Source organism: Bufo gargarizans, chromosome 2 (genome assembly GCF_014858855.1).
Source record: "Bufo gargarizans isolate SCDJY-AF-19 chromosome 2, ASM1485885v1, whole genome shotgun sequence".
Lineage (NCBI taxonomy): Eukaryota > Metazoa > Chordata > Amphibia > Anura > Bufonidae > Bufo > Bufo gargarizans.
Window position 1 is genome coordinate 712,903,451 of NC_058081.1, and position 20,943 is coordinate 712,924,393.

General features: G+C 49.0%; 1 protein-coding gene across 1 annotated transcript in view; it reads left to right on the plus strand.

Annotated features, from left to right (window-relative positions):
- The first annotated feature begins 3,091 nt into the window (after positions 1-3,091).
- The window catches only part of SMARCD3 (SWI/SNF related, matrix associated, actin dependent regulator of chromatin, subfamily d, member 3), a 47,484-nt gene continuing 29,632 nt past the window's right edge, over positions 3,092-20,943 (plus strand). Inside the window, exons 1-5 of the mRNA XM_044277722.1 lie at positions 3,092-3,127; positions 3,414-3,509; positions 3,763-3,864; positions 15,572-15,733; positions 15,906-16,003. Of these exons, the coding sequence (XP_044133657.1) occupies positions 3,092-3,127; positions 3,414-3,509; positions 3,763-3,864; positions 15,572-15,733; positions 15,906-16,003 (494 nt within the window). The remainder of the gene's footprint in view (positions 3,128-3,413; positions 3,510-3,762; positions 3,865-15,571; positions 15,734-15,905; positions 16,004-20,943) is intronic.

Sequence of the window (20,943 nt, forward strand, 5' to 3'; positions counted from 1 at the left end):
AAAAAATCGGCCCCATGGCTTCGGGGGCCCGATGACAGCTTCGGCCCCATGGCTTCGGGGGCCCGATGACAGCTTCGGCCCCATGGCTTCGGGGGCCCGATGACAGCTTCGGCCCCATGGCTTCGGGGGCCCGATGACAGCTTCGGCCCCATGGCTTCGGAGGCCCGATGACAGCTTCGGCCCCATGGTCTTGGGGCCCGATGACAGCTTCGGCCCCATGGCTTCGGGGCCGATGACAGCTTCGGCCCCATGGCTTCGGGGCCCGATGACGCTTCGGCCCCATGGCTTCGGGGGCCCGATGACAGCTTCGGCCCCATGGCTTCGGGGGCCCGATGACAGCTTCGCCCATGGCTTCGGGGGCCCGATGACAGCTTCGGCCCCATGGCTTCGGGGGCCCGATGACAGCTTCGGCCCCATGGCTTCGGGGGCCCGATGACAGCTTCGGCCCCATGGCTTCGGGGGCCCGATGACAGCTTCGGCCCCATGGTCGGGGGGCCCGATGACAGCTTCGGCCCCATGGCTTCGGGGGCCCGATGACAGCTTCGGCCCCATGGCTTCGGGGCCCGATGACAGCTTCGGCCCCATGGCTTCGGGGGCCCGATGACAGCTTCGGCCCCATGGCTTCGGGGGCCCGATGACAGCTTCGGCCCCATGGCTTCGGGGGCCCGATGACTGTTTTCAGTCCTGCTGGGCTGATTGCCTGGTTTGGTTGTCCATCTGGGTTGATTTGGCCCGTATGTATCACATACATGCCTACCGGCTTCCCTAAATACCTAGTAATCGATGTTGATCGCTCACTTTGTTTTGACCGCAAACTGGTCCGGTTCGCCCTACAGCATCATTGTCGTGTCTTACGCAGATACTTTGTCTTGCTTTAATTGTTCATGCTTTCGTTCAGGTCCTGCCAGAGGAGGAACAAGCAGGTCAATTCCCTCTAGCATTTCAGTCTCTGACCGTAGTCGATCATATCTTGATCATATCAACCAGGTCCCCGCGCAAAGTCATTGCCTTTTTACCACGACCAGGAATTCATTTTTCGCAGGTAGCTTCATTGCATTGCATTCCCTCACTCATGGGAGAGCATAGACGGAATCTTGTATATTATGGCTTCGTAGCTTCTTGCCGCACTAACCTCGGACTCCCTACAACCACGTTGAATCGGGTTTTGGACAAGGTCCAGCATTTCCCTACGGTAGAAGATTCGGATAGTAAGTCGGTCTTCACGCCTCAGGTGTTAAAACAATTCCCAGGCGCACACAGTAGAACAACGCGCGGACCACGGCTAGCAGATAGCTGTTGTCTGGGGAACTATTCAAGAATTCTCTTCCTATCTACATAGTTCTTTTTGGCCCTCATTCCTGCCTAGTCTAGGCAGTTAGGAGATCGGGGGACCGAAACCTGAGGCTAGGGCATTGCCAGTACTCCCTAGAACCAAAACTTTTCAAGGTTCAGTTGATTTTCATAATACATTTCACAACGTATTCCCGGTCCTCCATTCCGCTTCGGGGCAGTATACGCAATATTGAGCATTATGTCTCTGGCCTTGTCATCCACAAGATGGGTTGTAGGTCTCCTTCTGGTCTTGCCTCATACACCCCGAATTTTCGCTCTAGATCCCTGATGCCTTGCGGTTGGCTTGGGGATTAGTTTGCACATGCCATTCGAGTTCCTTTTCTAACCTACTTGGCTTGGTTTTTGCCCACTTATAGGCCTACCCACGACCATGGCTTAGGGCACACAACAAGCCATTTAGTCAAGTTAGCTAAGACACGCCTAGCTGGGTTAGGTTGTTCCCGTGGTTTCTCTCCCTAGGGTTCTTCGGATATCTCTTGGCCGTAGCCATGACCACAAGTTCAGATATGTATGGAGAGGACAGGTTGTGGACTGGAGATTATGTTTGAGGAGATATCAGGAAATTAGATCAGAGATGTATAGAGTACGGGTTGTGAACTGGAGATTGTGTGAGGAGGTATCTGGAGATTAGGTCAGAGATTTATGGAGACTACTGGTTGTGGACTGGAGATTACATGTGAGTTGGTAGGTCAGAGATGTATGGAGAGGACAGGTTGTGGACTGGAGATCATGTGTGAGGAGCTATCAAGAAATTAGGTCAGAGATGTATGGAGAGGACAGGTTATGGACTGGAGATTGTGTGATGAGGTATCAGGAGATTAGATCAGAGATGTATAGAACAGTGTTTCCCAACCAGTGTGCCTCCAGGTGTTGCAAAAAACTACAACTCCCAGCATGCCTGCACAGCCAAAGGCTGTCCGGGCATGCAGGGAGTTGTAGTTTTGCAACAGCTGGAGGCACGCTGGTTGGGAAACACTGGTATAGAAAGTACTGGTTGAAGAGGTTTTAGGAGATTAGGTCAGATGTATAGAGAGGACAGGTTGTGGACTTTAGATTATATGTGAGGAGATATCAGGAGATTAGGTCAGAGATGTATGTAGAGGACAGGTTGTGGACTGGAGATCATGTGTGAGGAGGTATCAGGAGAATATGTCAGAGATGTATGGAGAGGACAGGTGGACTGGATGGGAGGAGATATCAGGAGATTAGGTCATATATGTATGGAGAGGACAGGTTGTGGACAGGAGATTATGTGGGAGGAGGTATCAGGAGAATATGTCAGATGTATGGAGAGGACAGGTTGTGGATTGGAGATCATGTGTAAGGAGGTATCAGGAGATTAGATCAGATGTATGGAGAGGACAGGTTGTGGACTGGAGATTGTGTGAGAAGATATCAGGAGATTATATCAGGGATGTATGCTGAGTACAGTGTGGCCTGGAGATTCCATGTGAGGAGGTATCAGGAGATTTGGTCAGAGATGTATGGAGAGGACAGGTGGACTGGATGGGAGGAGATATCAGGAGATTAGGTCATATATGTATGGAGAGGACAGGTTGTGGACAGGAGATTATGTGGGAGGAGGTATCAGGAGAATATGTCAGAGATGTATGGAGAGGACAGGTTGTGGATTGGAGATCATGTGTGAGGAGGTATCAGGAGATTAGATCAGATGTATGGAGAGGACAGGTTGTGGACTGGAGATTGTGTGAGAAGATATCAGGAGATTATATCAGGGATGTATGCTGAGTACAGTGTGGCCTGGAGATTCCATGTGAGGAGGTATCAGGAGATTTGGTCAGAGATGTATGGAGAGGACAGCTTGTGGACTGGATGGGAGGAGATATCAGGAGATTAGGTCAGATATGTTTGGAGAGGACAGCTTGTGGATTGAAGATTAGTGATGTATGTTTTAGTGAGTTTTTCTCCTGTTTCAGTGATGTCTTTGTGATGTCTCTCGGTGACACGTCTCTGTGATGTAACTGGGTGCTGTCTCTTAGTCATCTCTTATTGATGTGTCTTTGTGATGTCTCTCATCTTATGTTATCTTTTCCTCTCAGCCCAGTAAGATGAAACGGAAATTCTCCTCATTTTTCAAGAGTTTGGTCATTGAGTTGGACAAAGATTTGTACGGACCGGACAACCACTTGGTGGAGGTGCGTTATACGCTCAGTGTTGGCTACAATTTTGGAAAGTGTCAGAGGGTTTTTCTATACAAAAACTGTGGGCAACAGTCCCTTAGAATCTGTTGAGAGGCCCCATCTCCTTTGTGGGTCATTCATCGCTCATCTTTCTGGGTACAGGATGAGGGGCACCAGGTTGTAAGGATTAGAAGCCCCCGGATGTAGGACACTTGTGATGTAGTCTTCTCTGTTTATCTGCTCTGAACTTATCATCTGCTCCTCTCAGTGGCACAGGACTCCGAGCACTCAGGAGACTGATGGCTTCCAGGTGAAGCGACCAGGAGATGTTAGTGTCCGCTGCACCCTACTACTGATGCTGGACTACCAGGTAACCCCACCGACGAATCCACTTCAGTAATTCTTATGTATGCAGCACACTGCACTAAATCTACTCCATCTGTATACAGACATCACACCCCATCACATGTACTGCACTAAATCTACTCCATCTGTAATACTGACATCACACCCCATCACATGTACTGCACTAAATCTACTCCATCTGTATACAGACATCACACCCCATCACATGTGCTGCACTAAATCTACTCCATCTGTATACAGACATCACACCTCATCACATGTGCTGCACTAAATCTACTCCATCTGTATACAGACATCACACCCCATCACATGTACTGCACTAAATCTACTCCATCTGTATACAGACATCACACCCATCACATGTACTGCACTAAATCTACTCCATCTGTATACAGACATCACACCTCATCACATGTACTGCACTAAATCTACTCCATCTGTATACAGACATCACACCCCATCACATGTACTGCACTAAATCTACTCCATCTGTATACAGACATCACACCCCATCACATGTACTGCACTAAATCTACTCCATCTGTATACAGACATCACACCTCATCACATGTGCTGCACTAAATCTACTCCATCTGTATACAGACATCACACCCCATCACATGTACTGCACTAAATCTACTCCATCTGTATACAGACATCACACCCCATCACATGTACTGCACTAAATCTACTCCATCTGTATACAGACATCACACCCCATCACATGTACTGCACTAAATCTACTCCATCTGTATACAGACATCACACCCCATCACATGTGCTGCACTAAATCTACTCCATCTGTATACAGACATCACACCCCATCACATGTACTGCACTAAATCTACTCCATCTGTATACAGACATCACACCTCATCACATGTGCTGCACTAAATCTACTCCATCTGTATACAGACATCACACCTCATCACATGTGCTGCACTAAATCTACTCCATCTGTATACAGACATCACACCCCATCACATGTACTGCACTAAATCTACTCCATCTGTATACAGACATCACACCCCATCACATGTACTGCACTAAATCTACTCCATCTGTATACAGACATCACACCCCATCACATGTGCTGCACTAAATCTACTCCATCTGTATACAGACATCACAACCCCATCACATGTACTGCACTAAATCTACTCCATCTGTATACAGACATCACACCTCATCACATGTGCTGCACTAAATCTACTCCATCTGTATACAGACATCACACCCCATCACATGTGCTGCACTAAATCTACTCCATCTGTATACAGACATCACACCCCATCACATGTGCTGCACTAAATCTACTCCATCTGTATACAGACATCACACCTCATCACATGTACTGCACTAAATCTACTCCATCTGTATACAGACATCACACCTCATCACATGTACTGCACTAAATCTACTCCATCTGTATACAGACATCACACCCCATCACATGTGCTGCACTAAATCTACTCCATCTGTATACAGACATCACACCCCATCACATGTACTGCACTAAATCTACTCCATCTGTATACAGACATCACACCCCATCACATGTACTGCACTAAATCTACTCCATCTGTATACAGACATCACACCCATCACATGTACTGCACTAAATCTACTCCATCTGTATACAGACATCACACCTCATCACATGTACTGCACTAAATCTACTCCATCTGTATACAGACATCACACCCCATCACATGTACTGCACTAAATCTACTCCATCTGTATACAGACATCACACCCATCACATGTGCTGCACTAAATCTACTCCATCTGTATACAGACATCACACCCCATCACATGTGCTGCACTAAATCTACTCCATCTGTATACAGACATCACACCCCATCACATGTGCTGCACTAAATCTACTCCATCTGTATACAGACATCACACCTCATCACATGTACTGCACTAAATCTACTCCATCTGTATACAGACATCACACCCCATCACATGTACTGCACTAAATCTACTCCATCTGTATACAGACATCACACCCCATCACATGTGCTGCACTAAATCTACTCCATCTGTATACAGACATCACACCTCATCACATGTACTGCACTAAATCTACTCCATCTGTATACAGACTCACACACCCCATCACATGTACTGCACTAAATCTACTCCATCTGTATACAGACATCACATGTGCTGCACTAAATCTACTCCATCTGTATACAGACATCACACCCCATCACATGTGCTGCACTAAATCTACTCCATCTGTATACAGACATCACACCCCATCACATGTACTGCACTAAATCTACTCCATCTGTATACAGACATCACACCCCATCACATGTACTGCACTAAATCTGCTCCATCTGTATACAGACATCACACCCCATCACATGTGCTGCACTAAATCTACCCCATCTGTATACTGACATCACACCCCATCCACATGTGCTGCACTAAATCTACTCCCTCTGTATACAGACATCACACCCCATCAATGTACTGCACTAAATCTACTCCATCTGTATACAGACATCACACCTCATCACATGTACTGCACTAAATCTGCTCCATCTGTATACAGACATCACACCCCATCACATGTGCTGCACTAAATCTACCCCATCTGTAATACTGACATCACACCCCATCACATGTGCTGCACTAAATCTACTCCATCTGTATACAGACATCACACCCCATCACATGTACTGCACTAAATCTACTCCATCTGTATACAGACATCACACATCATCACATGTACTGCACTAAATCTACTCCATCTGTATACTGACATCACACCCCATCACATGTACTGCACTAAATCTACTCCATCTGTATACAGACATCACACATCATCACATGTGCTGCACTAAATCTACTCCATCTGTATACAGACATCACACCCCCATCACATGTGCTGCACTAAATCTACTCCATCTGTATACAGACATCACACCTCATCACATGTGCTGCAACTAAATTATCTACTCCATCTGTATACAGACATCACACCTCATCACATGTACTGCACTAAATCTACTCCATCTGTATACAGACATCACACCCCCATCACATGGTACTGCACTAAATCTACTCCATCTGTATACAGACATCACACCCATCACATGTGCTGCACTAAATCTACTCCATCTGTATACAGACATCACACCCATCACATGTACTGCACTGAATCTACTCCATCTGTATACAGACATCACACCCCATCACATGTGCTGCACTAAATCTACTCCATCTGTATACAGACATCACACCCCATCACATGTACTGCACTAAATCTACTCCATCTGTATACAGACATCACACCCATCACATGTGCTGCACTAAATCTACTCCATCTGTATACAGACAATCACACCCATCACATGTACTGCACTAAATCTACTCCATCTGTATACAGACATCACACCCATCACATGTGCTGCACTAAATCTACTCCATCTGTATACAGACATCACACCCCATCACATGTACTGCACTAAATCTACTCCATCTGTATACAGACATCACACCCATCACATGTACTGCACTAAATCTACTCCATCTGTATACAGACATCACACCCCATCACATGTTGCTGCACTAAATCTACTCCATCTGTATACAGACATCACACCCATCACATGTGCTGCACTAAATCTACTCCATCTGTATACAGACATCACACCCATCACATGTGCTGCACTAAATCTACTCCATCTGTATACAGACATCACACCCCATCACATGTGCTGCACTAAATCTACTCCATCTGTATACAGACATCACACCATCACATGTACTGCACTAAATCTACTCCATCTGTTACAGACATCACACCCCATCACATGCTGCACTAAATCTACTCCATCTGTATACAGACATCACACCCATCACATGTACTGCACTAAATCTACTCCATCTGTATACAGACATCACACCCATCACATGTGCTGCACTAAATCTACTCCATCTGTATACAGACATCACACCCATCACATGTACTGCACTAAATCTACTCCATCTGTATACAGACATCACACCCATCACATGTGCTGCACTAAATCTACTCCATCTGTATACAGACATCACATCATCACATGTGCTGCACTAAATCTACTCCATCTGTATACAGACATCACACCCCATCACATGTACTGCACTAAATCTGACTCCATCTGTATACAGACATCACACCCTCATCACATGTACTGCACTAAATCTACTCCATCTGTATACAGACATCACACCCCATCACATGTACTGCACTAATCTACTCCATCTGTATACAGACATCACACCCCATCACATGTGCTGCACTAAATCTACTCCATCTGTATACAGACATCACACCCCATCACATGTACTGCACTAAATCTACTCCATCTGTATACAGACATCACACCCCATCACATGTACTGCACTAAATCTACTCCATCTGTATACAGACATCCACCCATCACATGTGCTGCACTAAATCTACTCCATCTGTATACAGACATCACACCCCATCACATGTGCTGCACTAATCTACTCCATCTGTATACAGACATCACACCCCATCACATGTGCTGCACTAAATCTACTCCATCTGTATACAGACATCACACACCCCATCGACATGTACTGCACTAAATCTACTCCATCTGTATACAGACATCACACCTCATCACATGTACTGCACTAAATCTACTCCATCTGTATACAGACATCACACCTCATCACATGTTGCCTGCACTAAATCTACTCCATCTGTATACAGACATCACACCCCATCACATGTACTGCAATAATCTACTCCATCTGGATACAAGACATCACACCTCATCACATTTACTGCACTAAATCTACTCCTCTGTATACAGACATCACAACCCAATCACATGTTGCTGCACTAAATCTACTCCATCTGTATACAGAGCATCACACCCATCACATGTGCTGCACTAAATCTACTCCATCTGTATACAGACATCACACCCCATCACATGTGCTGCACTAAATCTACTCCATCTGTATACAGACATCACACCCATCACATGTACTGCACTAATCTACTCCATCTGTATACAGACATCACACCTCATCACATGTAGCTGCACTAAATCTACTCCATCTGTATACAGACATCACACCCCATCACATGTGCTGCACTAAATCTACTCCATCTGTATACAGACATCACACCCCATCCATGTACTGCACTAAATCTACTCCATCTGTATACAGACATCACACCCCATCACATGTACTGCCTAAATCTACTCCATCTGTAGACAGACATCACACCTCCATCACATGTACTGCACTAATCTACTCCATCTGTATACAGACATACACCCCATCACATGTACTGCACTAAATCTACTCCATCTGTATACAGACATCACACCCCATCACTGTGCTGCACTAAATCTACTCCATCTGTATACAGACATCACACCCCCATCACATGTACTGCACTAAATCTACTCCATATACAGACATCACACCCCATCACATGTGCTGCACTAAAATCTACTCCATCTGTATACAGACATCACCCTCATCACATGGGGCTGCACTAAATCTACTTCCATCTGTATACAGACATCACACCTCATCACATGTACTGCACTAAATCTACCTCCTCTGTATACAGACATCACACCCCATCACATGTACTGCACTAATCTACTCCATCTGTATACAGACAGCACACCCCATCACATGTACTGCACTAAATCTACTCCATCTGTATACAGACATCACACACCCATCACATGTACTGCACTAAATCTACTCCATCTGTATACAGACATCACACCCCATACATGTACTGCACTAAATCTACTCCATCTGTATACAGACATCACACCCCATCACATGTACTGCACTAAATCTACTCCATCTGTATACAGACATCACACCCCATCACATGGTACTGCACTAAATCTACCCATCTGTATACAGACATCACACCCCATCACATGTGCTGCACTAAATCTACTCCATCTGTATACAGACATCACACCCCATCACATGTACTGCCACTAATCTACTCCATCTGTATACAGACATCACACCCCATCACATGTACTGCACTAAATCTACTCCATCTGTATACAGACATCACACCCCATCACATGTACTGCACTAATCTACTCCATCTGTATACAGACATCACACCCCATCACATGTGCTGCACTAAATCTACTCCATCTGTATACAGACATCACACCCCATCACATGTACTGCACTAAATCTACTCCATCTGTATACAGACATCACACCCATACATGTGCTGCACTAAATCTACTCCATCTGTATACAGACATCACACCCCATCACATGTACTGCACTAATCTACTCCATCTGTATACAGACATCACACCCATCACATGTGCGCACTAAATCTACTCCATCTGTATACAGACATCACACCCCATCACTGTGCTGCACTAATCTACTCCATCTGTATACAGACATCACACCCCATCACATGTACTGCACTAAATCTACTCCATCTGTATACAGACATCACACCCATCACATGTACTGCACTAAATCTACTCCATCTGTATACAGAAAGCATCACCCCATCACATGTGCTGCACTAAATCTACTCCATCTGTATACAGACATCACACCCCATCACATGTGCTTGCACTAAATCTACTCCATCTGTATACAGACATCACACCCATCACAGTACTGCACTTAAATCTACTCCATCTGTATACAGGACATCAGCACCCCTCACATGTGCTGCACTAAATCTACTCCATCTGTATACAGACATCACACCCATCACATGTACTGCACTAAATCTACTCCATCTGTATACAGACATCACACCCCATCACATGTACTGCACTAAATCTACTCCATCTGTATACAGACATCACACCCATCACATGTGCTGCACTAAATCTACTCCATCTGTATACAGACATCACACCTCATCACATGTGCTGCACTAAATCTACTCCATCTGTATACAGACATCACACCCATCACATGTGCTGCACTAAATCTACTCCATCTGTATACAGACATCACACCCCATCACATGTGCTGCACTAAATCTACTCCATCTGTATACAGACATCACACCCCATCACATGTACTGCACTAAATCTACTCCATCTGTATACAGACATCACACCCATCACATGTCTGCACTAAATCTACTCCATCTGTTATACAGACATCACACCCCATCACATGTGCTGCACTAAATCTACTCCATCTGTATACAGACATCACACCCCATCACATGTGCTGCACTAATCTACTCCATCTGTATACAGACATCACACCCATCACATGTCTGCACTAAATCTACTCCATCTGTATACAGACATCACACCCCATCCAACATGTTGCTGCACTAAATCTACTCCATCTGTATAGCAGACATCACACCTCCATCCCATTGTCCTGCACTAAATCTTACTCCCATCTGTATACAGCCATCAACACCCTCACATGTGCTGCACTAATCTACTCCATCTGTATACAGACAATCACACCCATCACATGTGCTGCACTAAATCTACTCCATCTGTAATACAGACATCACACCTCATCACATGTACTGCCCTAAATCTACTCCATCTGTATACAGACATCACACCCATCACATGTGCTGCACTAAAATCTACTCCATCTGTATACAGACATCACACCCCATCACATGTGCTGCACTAAATCTACTCCATCTGTATAACTGGAAATTCACACCTCATCACATGTACTGCAACTAAATCTACTCCATCTGTATACAAGACATCACACCCATCCCATGTGCTGCACTAAATCTACTCCATCTGTATACAGACATCACACCCCATCACATGTGCTGCACTAAATCTACTCCATCTGTATACTGACATCACACCCCATCACATGTGCCTGCACTAAATCTACTCCCATCTGTATACAGACATCACACCCCATCACACGTGCTGCACTAAATCTACTCCATCTGTATACAGACATCACACCCCATCACATGTACTGCACTAAATCTACTCCATCTGTATACAGACATCACACATCATCACATGTACTGCACTAAATCTACTCCATCTGTATACAGACATCACACCTCATCACATGTGCTGCACTAAATCTACTCCATCTGTATACAGACATCACACCCCATCACATGTGCTGCACTAAATCTGCTCCATCTGTATACAGACATCACACCCATCACATGTGCTGCACTAAATCTACTCCATCTGTATACAGACATCACACCCCATCACATGTGCTGCACTAAATCTACTCCATCTGTATACAGACATCACACCCCATCACATGTGCTGCACTAAATCTACTCCATCTGTATACAGACATCACACCTCATCACATGTGCTGCACTAAATCTACTCCATCTGTATACAGACATCACACCCATCACATGTGCTGCACTAAATCTACTCCATCTGTATACAGACATCACACCCCATCACATGTGCTGCACTAAATCTACTCCATCTGTATACTGACATCACACCCCATCACATGTACTGCACTAAATCTACTCCATCTGTATACAGACATCACACCCCATCACATGTACTGCACTAAATCTACTCCATCTGTATACAGACATCACACCCCATCACATGTGCTGCCTAAATCTACTCCATCTGTATACAGACATCACACCCCATCACATGTGCTGCACTAAATCTACTCCATCTGTATACAGACATCACACCCCATCACATGTGCTGCACTAAATCTACTCCATCTGTATACAGACATCACATGTACTGCACTAAATCTACTCCATCTGTATACTGACATCACACCTCATCACATGTGCTGCACTAAATCTACCCCATCTGTATACAGACATCACACCCCATCACATGTGCTGCACTAAATCTACTCCATCTGTATACAGACATCACATGTGCTGCACTAAATCTGCTGTATGTGGGGCGGGGCGGTATACTGAGATCTCCTCTGCTGTATGTGGGGCGGGGCGGTATACTGAGATCTCCTCTGCTGTATGTGGGGCGGGGCGGTATACTCAGATCTCCTCTGCTGTATGTGGGGCGGGGCGGTATACTGAGATCTCCTCTGCTGTATGTGGGGCGGGGCGGTATACTGAGATCTCCTCTGCTGTATGTGGGGCGGGGCAGTATACTGAGATCTCCTCTGCTGTATGTGGGGCGGTATACTGGGATCTCCTCTACTGTATGTGGGGCGGGGCAGTATACTGAGATCTCCTCTGCTGTATGTGGGGCGGGGCGGTATACTGAGATCTCCTCTGCGGTATGTGAGGCGGTATACTGAGATCTCCTCTGCTGTATGTGGGGCGGTATACTGAGATCTCCTCTGCTGTATGTGGGGCGGTATACTGAGATCTCCTCAGCTGTATGTGGGGCGGGGCGGTATACTGAGATCTCCTCTGCTGTATGCGGGGCGGTATACTGAGATCTCCTCTGCTGTATGTGGGGCGGGGCGGTATACTGAGATCTCCTCTGCTGTATGTGGGGCGGGGCGGTATACTGAGATCTCCTCTGCTGTATGTGAGGCGGTATACTGAGATCTCCTCTGCTGTATGTGGGGCGGGCCGGTATACTGAGATCTCCTCTGCTTTATGTGGGGCGGTATACTGAGATCTCCTCTGCTGTATGTGGGGCGGTATACTGAGATCTCCTCTGCTGTATGTGGGGCGGTATACTGAGATCTCCTCTGCTGTATGTGGGGCGGTATACTGAGATCTCCTCTGCTGTATGTGAGGCGGTATACTGAGATCTCCTCTGCTGTATGTGAGGCGGTATACTGAGATCTCCTCTGCTGTATGTGAGGCGGTATACTGAGATCTCCTCTGCTGTATGTGGGGCGGGGCGGTATACTGAGATCTCCTCTGCTGTATGTGGGGCGGTATACTGAGATCTCCTCTGCTGTATGTGGGGCGGTATACTGAGATCTCCTCTGCTGTATGTGAGGCGGTATACTGAGATCTCCTCTGCTGTATGTGGGGCGGGGCGGTATACTGAGATCTCCTCTGCTGTATGTGGGGTGGGGCGGTATACTGAGATCTCCTCTGCTGTATGTGGGGCGGGCCGGTATACTGAGATCTCCTCTGCTGTATGTGGGGCGGGCCGGTATACTGAGATCTCCTCTGCTTTATGTGGGGCGGGGCGGTATACTGAGATCTCCTCTGCTGTATGTGGGGCGGTAGACTGAGATCTCCTCTGCTGTATGTGGGGCGGTATACTAAGATCTCCTCTGCTGTATGTGGGGCGGTATACTGAGATCTCCTCTGCTGTATGTGGGGCGGTATACTGAGATCTCCTCTGCTGTATGTGAGGCGGTATACTGAGATCTCCTCTGCTGTATGTGGGGTGGGGGGGTATACTGAGATCTCCTCTGCTGTATGTGGGGCAGTATACTGAGATCTCCTCTGCTGTATGTGGGGCGGGGCGGTATACTGAGATCTCCTCTGCTGTATGTGGGGCGGGGCGGTATACTGAGATCTCCTCTGCTGTATGTGGGGCGGGGCGGTATACTGAGATCTCCTCTGCTGTATGTGGGGCGGGGCGGTATACTGAGATCTCCTCTGCTGTATGTGGGGCGGGGCGGTATACTGAGATCTCCTCTGCTGTATGTGGGGCGGGGCGGTATACTGAGATCTCCTCTGCTGTATGTGGGGTGGGGCGGTATACTGAGATCTCCTCTGCTGTATGTGGGGCGGTATACTGAGATCTCCTCTGCTGTATGTGGGGCGGTATACTGGGATCTCCTCTACTGTATGTGGGGCGGGGCAGTATACTGAGATCTCCTCTGCTGTATGTGGGGCGGGGCGGTATACTGAGATCTCCTCTGCGGTATGTGAGGCGGTATACTGAGATCTCCTCTGCTGTATGTGGGGTGGGGCGGTATACTGAGATCTCCTCTGCTGTATGTGGGGCGGTATACTGAGATCTCCTCTGCTGTATGTGGGGCGGTATACTGGGATCTCCTCTACTGTATGTGGGGCGGGGGCAGTATACTGAGATCTCCTCTGCTGTATGTGGGGCGGGGCGGTATACTGAGATCTCCTCTGCGGTATGTGAGGCGGTATACTGAGATCTCCTCTGCTGTATGTGGGGCGGGGCGGTATACTGAGATCTCCTCTGCTGTATGTGGGGCGGGGCGGTATACTGAGATCTCCTCTGCTGTATGTGGGGCGGTATACTGAGATCTCCTCTGCTGTATGTGGGGCGGGGCGGTATACTGAGATCTCCTCTGCGGTATGTGGGGTGGGACGGTATACTGAGATCTCCTCTGCTGTATGTGGGGCGGTATACTGAGATCTCCTCTGCTGTATGTGGGGGCGGTATACTGAGATCTCCTCTGCTGTATGTGGGGCGGTATACTGAGATCTCCTCTGCTGTATGTGGGGCGGTATACTGAGATCTCCTCTGCTGTATGTGGGGCGGTATACTGAGATCTCCTCTGCTGTATGTGGGGCGGTATACTGAGATCTCCTCTGCTGTATGTGGGGCGGTATACTGAGATCTCCTCTGCTGTATGTGGGGCGGTATACTGTATGGGTAATCTCCTCTGCTGTATGTGGGGCGGGGCGGTATACTGAGATCTCCTCTGCTGTATGTGGGGCGGGACGGTATACTGAGATCTCCTCTGCGGTATGTGGGGTGGGGCTTTATACTGAGGAGGGTAACAGTGACTTGTAGGGTGCAGGGTTCCTAATTTTTGACCACTTCTCTCTGCAGCCCCCACAGTTTAAGCTTGACCCGCGTCTTGCTCGTCTCCTGGGGATCCATACTCAGACGCGGGCGGTCATCATCCAGGCGCTCTGGCAGTATATAAAGACCAACAAGCTCCAGGATTGTCACGACAAGGAGTACATCAGCGGGGACAAGTACTTCCAGCAGGTGGGCGCCATTTCTCTCGTTACTCCTTTCCGCTGCTGGACACTGGCTATGGCGTTCTGTCACCCTGCAGTTTTTTTTAGGCAAAGTACCATTCTACATTGTGGGGTACCGCTCCGCTCACCATCTCGGGGGGCTTCCATCATTTATCGGTGTCCTTTCTTTCATTTCTTAGATTTTTGATTGTCCTCGTTTAAAGTTCTCAGAGATCCCACAGAGGCTGACGAACCTGCTGCTCCCGCCGGACCCCATAGTCATCAACCACATCATCAGGTAACCACCAGTGAGTGGGCTCCTACCAGTCCGAGTGATGGCCCCAGAAACATGCCCCAGTCTTCCATGACCTGGACTCCTCTCTACAGTCCACTCTACCCAGTCCTCCGTCACCTGGCCTCCTCTCTACAGTTCACTCTACCCAGTCCTTCGTCACCTGGCCTCCTCTCTACAGTCCACTCTATCCAGTCCTCCGTCACCTGGCCTCCTCTCTACAGTCCACTCTATCCAGTCCTCCGTCACCTGGCCTCCTCTCTACAGTCCACTCTATCCAGTCCTCCGTCACCTGGCCTCCTCTCTACAGTCCACTCTATCCAGTCCTCCATCACCTGACCTACAGTCCACTCTATCCAGTCCTCCGTCACCTGGCCTCCTCTCTCCAGTCCACTCTATCCAGTCCTCCGTCACCTGACCTACAGTCCATTCTATCCAGTCCTCCTTCACCTGACCTACAGTCCATTCTATCCAGTCCTCCTTCACCTGACCTACAGTCCACTCTATCCAGTCCTCCGTCACCTGGCCTACAGTCCACTCTATCCAGTCCTCCATCACCTGACCTACAGTCCACTCTATCCAGTCCTCCGTCACCTGGCCTCCTCTCTCCAGTCCACTCTATCCAGTCCTCCGTCACCTGACCTACAGTCCATTCTATCCAGTCCTCCTTCACCTGACCTACAGTCCATTCTATCCAGTCCTCCTTCACCTGACCTACAGTCCATTCTATCCAGTCCTCCGTCACCTGGCCTACAGTCCACTCTATCCAGTCCTCCATCACCTGACCTACAGTCCACTCTATCCAGTCCTCTGTCACCTGGCCTCCTCTCTCCAGTCCACTCTATCCAGTCCTCCTTCACCTGACCTACAGTCCATTCTATCCAGTCCTCCTTCACCTGACCTACAGTCCATTCTATCCAGTCCTCCTTCACCTGACCTACAGTCCATTCTATCCAGTCCTCCGTCACCTGGCCTACAGTCCACTCTATCCAGTCCTCCATCACCTGACCTACAGTCCACTCTATCCAGTCCTCAGTCACCTGGCCTCCTCTCTACAGTCCACTCTACCCAGTCCTCCGTCACCTGACCTACAGTCCACTCTATCCAGTCCTCCGTCACCTGACCTACAGTCCACTCTATCCAGTCCTCCGTCACCTGACCTACAGTCCACTCTATCCAGTCCTCCGTCACCTGACCTACAGTCCACTCTATCCAGTCCTCCGTCACCTGACCTACAGTCCACTCTATCCAGTCCTCCGTCACCTGACCTACAGTCCACTCTATCCAGTCCTCCGTCACCTGACCTACAGTCCACTCTATCCAGTCCTCCGTCACCTGACCTACAGTCCACTCTATCCAGTCCTCCGTCACCTGACCTACAGTCAACTCTATCCAGTCCTCCGTCACCTGACCTACAGTCCACTCTATCCAGTCCTCCGTCACCTGACCTACAGTCCACTCTATCCAGTCCTCCGTCACCTGACCTACAGTCCACTCTATCCAGTCCTCCGTCACCTGACCTACAGTCCACTCTATCCAGTCCTCCGTCACCTGACCTACAGTCCACTCTATCCAGTCCTCCGTCACCTGACCTACAGTCCACTCTATCCAGTCCTCCGTCACCTGGCCTCCTCTCTCCAGTCCACTCTATCCAGTCCTCCGTCACCTGACCTACAGTCCACTCTATCCAGTCCTCCTTCACCTGACCTACAGTCCATTCTATCCAGTCCTCCTTCACCTGACCTACAGTCCATTCTATCCAGTCCTCCGTCACCTGGCCTACAGTCCACTCTATCCAGTCCTCCATCACCTGACCTACAGTCCACTCTATCCAGTCCTCAGTCACCTGGCCTCCTCTCTACAGTCCACTCTACCCAGTCCTCCGTCACCTGACCTACAGTCCACTCTATCCAGTCCTCCGTCACCTGACCTACAGTCCACTCTATCCAGTCCTCCGTCACCTGACCTACAGTCCACTCTATCCAGTCCTCCGTCACCTGACCTACAGTCCACTCTATCCAGTCCTCCGTCACCTGACCTACAGTCCACTCTATCCAGTCCTCCGTCACCTGACCTACAGTCCACTCTATCCAGTCCTCCGTCACCTGACCTACAGTCCACTCTATCCAGTCCTCCGTCACCTGACCTACAGTCCACTCTATCCAGTCCTCCGTCACCTGACCTACAGTCCACTCTATCCAGTCCTCCGTCACCTGACCTCCTCTCTACAGTCTACTCTATCCAGTCCTCCGTCACCTGACCTCCTCTCTACAGTCTACTCTATCCAGTCCTCCGTCACCTGACCTCCTCTCTACAGTCTACTCTATCCAGTCCTCCGTCACCTGACCTCCTCTCTACAGTCTACTCTATCCAGTCCTCCGTCACCTGACCTCCTCTCTACAGTCTACTCTATCCAGTCCTCCGTCACCTGACCTCCTCTCTACAGTCTACTCTATCCAGTCCTCCGTCACCTGACCTCCTCTCTACAGTCTACTCTATCCAGTCCTCCGTCACCTGACCTCCTCTCTACAGTCTACTCTATCCAGTCCTCCGTCACCTGACCTCCTCTCTACAGTCTACTCTATCCAGTCCTCCGTCACCTGACCTCCTCTCTACAGTCTACTCTATCCAGTCCTCCGTCACCTGACCTACAGTCCACTCTATCCAGTCCTCCGTCACCTGACCTACAGTCCACTCTATCCAGTCCTCCGTCACCTGACCTACAGTCCACTCTATCCAGTCCTCCGTCACCTGACCTTCAGTCAACTCTATCCAGTCCTCCGTCACCTGACCTACAGTCCACTCTATCCAGTCCTCCGTCACCTGACCTACAGTCCACTCTATCCAGTCCTCCGTCACCTGACCTACAGTCCACTCTATCCAGTCCTCCGTCACCTGACCTACAGTCCACTCTATCCAGTCCTCCGTCACCTGGCCTCCTCTCTCCAGTCCACTCTATCCAGTCCTCCGTCACCTGGCCTCCTCTCTCCAGTCCACTCTATCCAGTCCTCCGTCACCTGACCTACAGTCCACTCTATCCAGTCCTCCTTCACCTGACCTACAGTCCATTGTATCCAGTCCTCCTTCACCCGACCTACAGTCCATTCTATCCAGTCCTCCGTCACCTGGCCTACAGTCCACTCTATCCAGTCCTCCATCACCTGACCTACAGTCCACTCTATCCAGTCCTCAGTCACCTGGCCTCCTCTCTACAGTCCACTCTACCCAGTCCTCCGTCACCTGACCTACAGTCCACTCTATCCAGTCCTCCGTCACCTGACCTACAGTCCACTCTATCCAGTCCTCCGTCACCTGACCTACAGTCCACTCTATCCAGTCCTCCGTCACCTGACCTACAGTCCACTCTATCCAGTCCTCCGTCACCTGACCTACAGTCCACTCTATCCAGTCCTCCGTCACCTGACCTACAGTCCACTCTATCCAGTCCTCCGTCACCTGACCTACAGTCCACTCTATCCAGTCCCTCCGTCACCTGACCTCCTCTCTACAGTCCACTCTATCCAGTCCTCCGTCACCTGACCTCCTCTCTACAGTCTACTCTATCCAGTCCTCCGTCACCTGACCTCCTCTCTACAGTCTACTCTATCCAGTCCTCCGTCACCTGACCTCCTCTCTACAGTCTACTCTATCCAGTCCTCCGTCACCTGACCTCCTCTCTACAGTCTACTCTATCCAGTCCTCCGTCACCTGACCTCCTCTCTACAGTCTACTCTATCCAGTCCTCCGTCACCTGACCTCCTCTCTACAGTCTACTCTATCCAGTCCTCCGTCACCTGACCTCCTCTCTACAGTCTACTCTATCCAGTCCTCCGTCACCTGACCTCCTCTCTACAGTCTACTCTATCCAGTCCTCCGTCACCTGACCTCCTCTCTACAGTCTACTCTATCCAGTCCTCCGTCACCTGACCTACAGTCCACTCTATCCAGTCCTCCGTCACCTGACCTACAGTCCACTCTATCCAGTCCTCCGTCACCTGACCTACAGTCCACTCTATCCAGTCCTCCGTCACCTGACCTACAGTCAACTCTATCCAGTCCTCCGTCACCTGACCTACAGTCCACTCTATCCAGTCCTCCGTCACCTGACCTACAGTCCACTCTATCCAGTCCTCCGTCACCTGACCTACAGTCCACTCTATCCAGTCCTCCGTCACCTGACCTACAGTCCACTCTATCCAGTCCTCCGTCACCTGGCCTCCTCTCTCCAGTCCACTCTATCCAGTCCTCCGTCACCTGACCTACAGTCCACTCTATCCAGTCCTCCTTCACCTGACCTACAGTCCATTCTATCCAGTCCTCCTTCACCTGACCTACAGTCCATTCTATCCAGTCCTCCGTCACCTGGCCTACAGTCCACTCTATCCAGTCCTCCATCACCTGACCTACAGTCCACTCTATCCAGTCCTCAGTCACCTGGCCTCCTCTCTACAGTCCACTCTACCCAGTCCTCCGTCACCTGACCTACAGTCCACTCTATCCAGTCCTCCGTCACCTGACCTACAGTCCACTCTATCCAGTCCTCCGTCACCTGACCTACAGTCCACTCTATCCAGTCCTCCGTCACCTGACCTACAGTCCACTCTATCCAGTCCTCCGTCACCTGACCTACAGTCCACTCTATCCAGTCCTCCGTCACCTGACCTACAGTCCACTCTATCCAGTCCTCCGTCACCTGACCTCCTCTCTACAGTCCACTCTATCCAGTCCTCCGTCACCTGACCTCCTCTCTACAGTCTACTCTATCCAGTCCTCCGTCACCTGACCTCCTCTCTACAGTCTACTCTATCCAGTCCTCCGTCACCTGACCTCCTCTCTACAGTCTACTCTATCCAGTCCTCCGTCACCTGACCTCCTCTCTACAGTCTACTCTATCCAGTCCTCCGTCACCTGACCTCCTCTCTACAGTCTACTCTATCCAGTCCCTC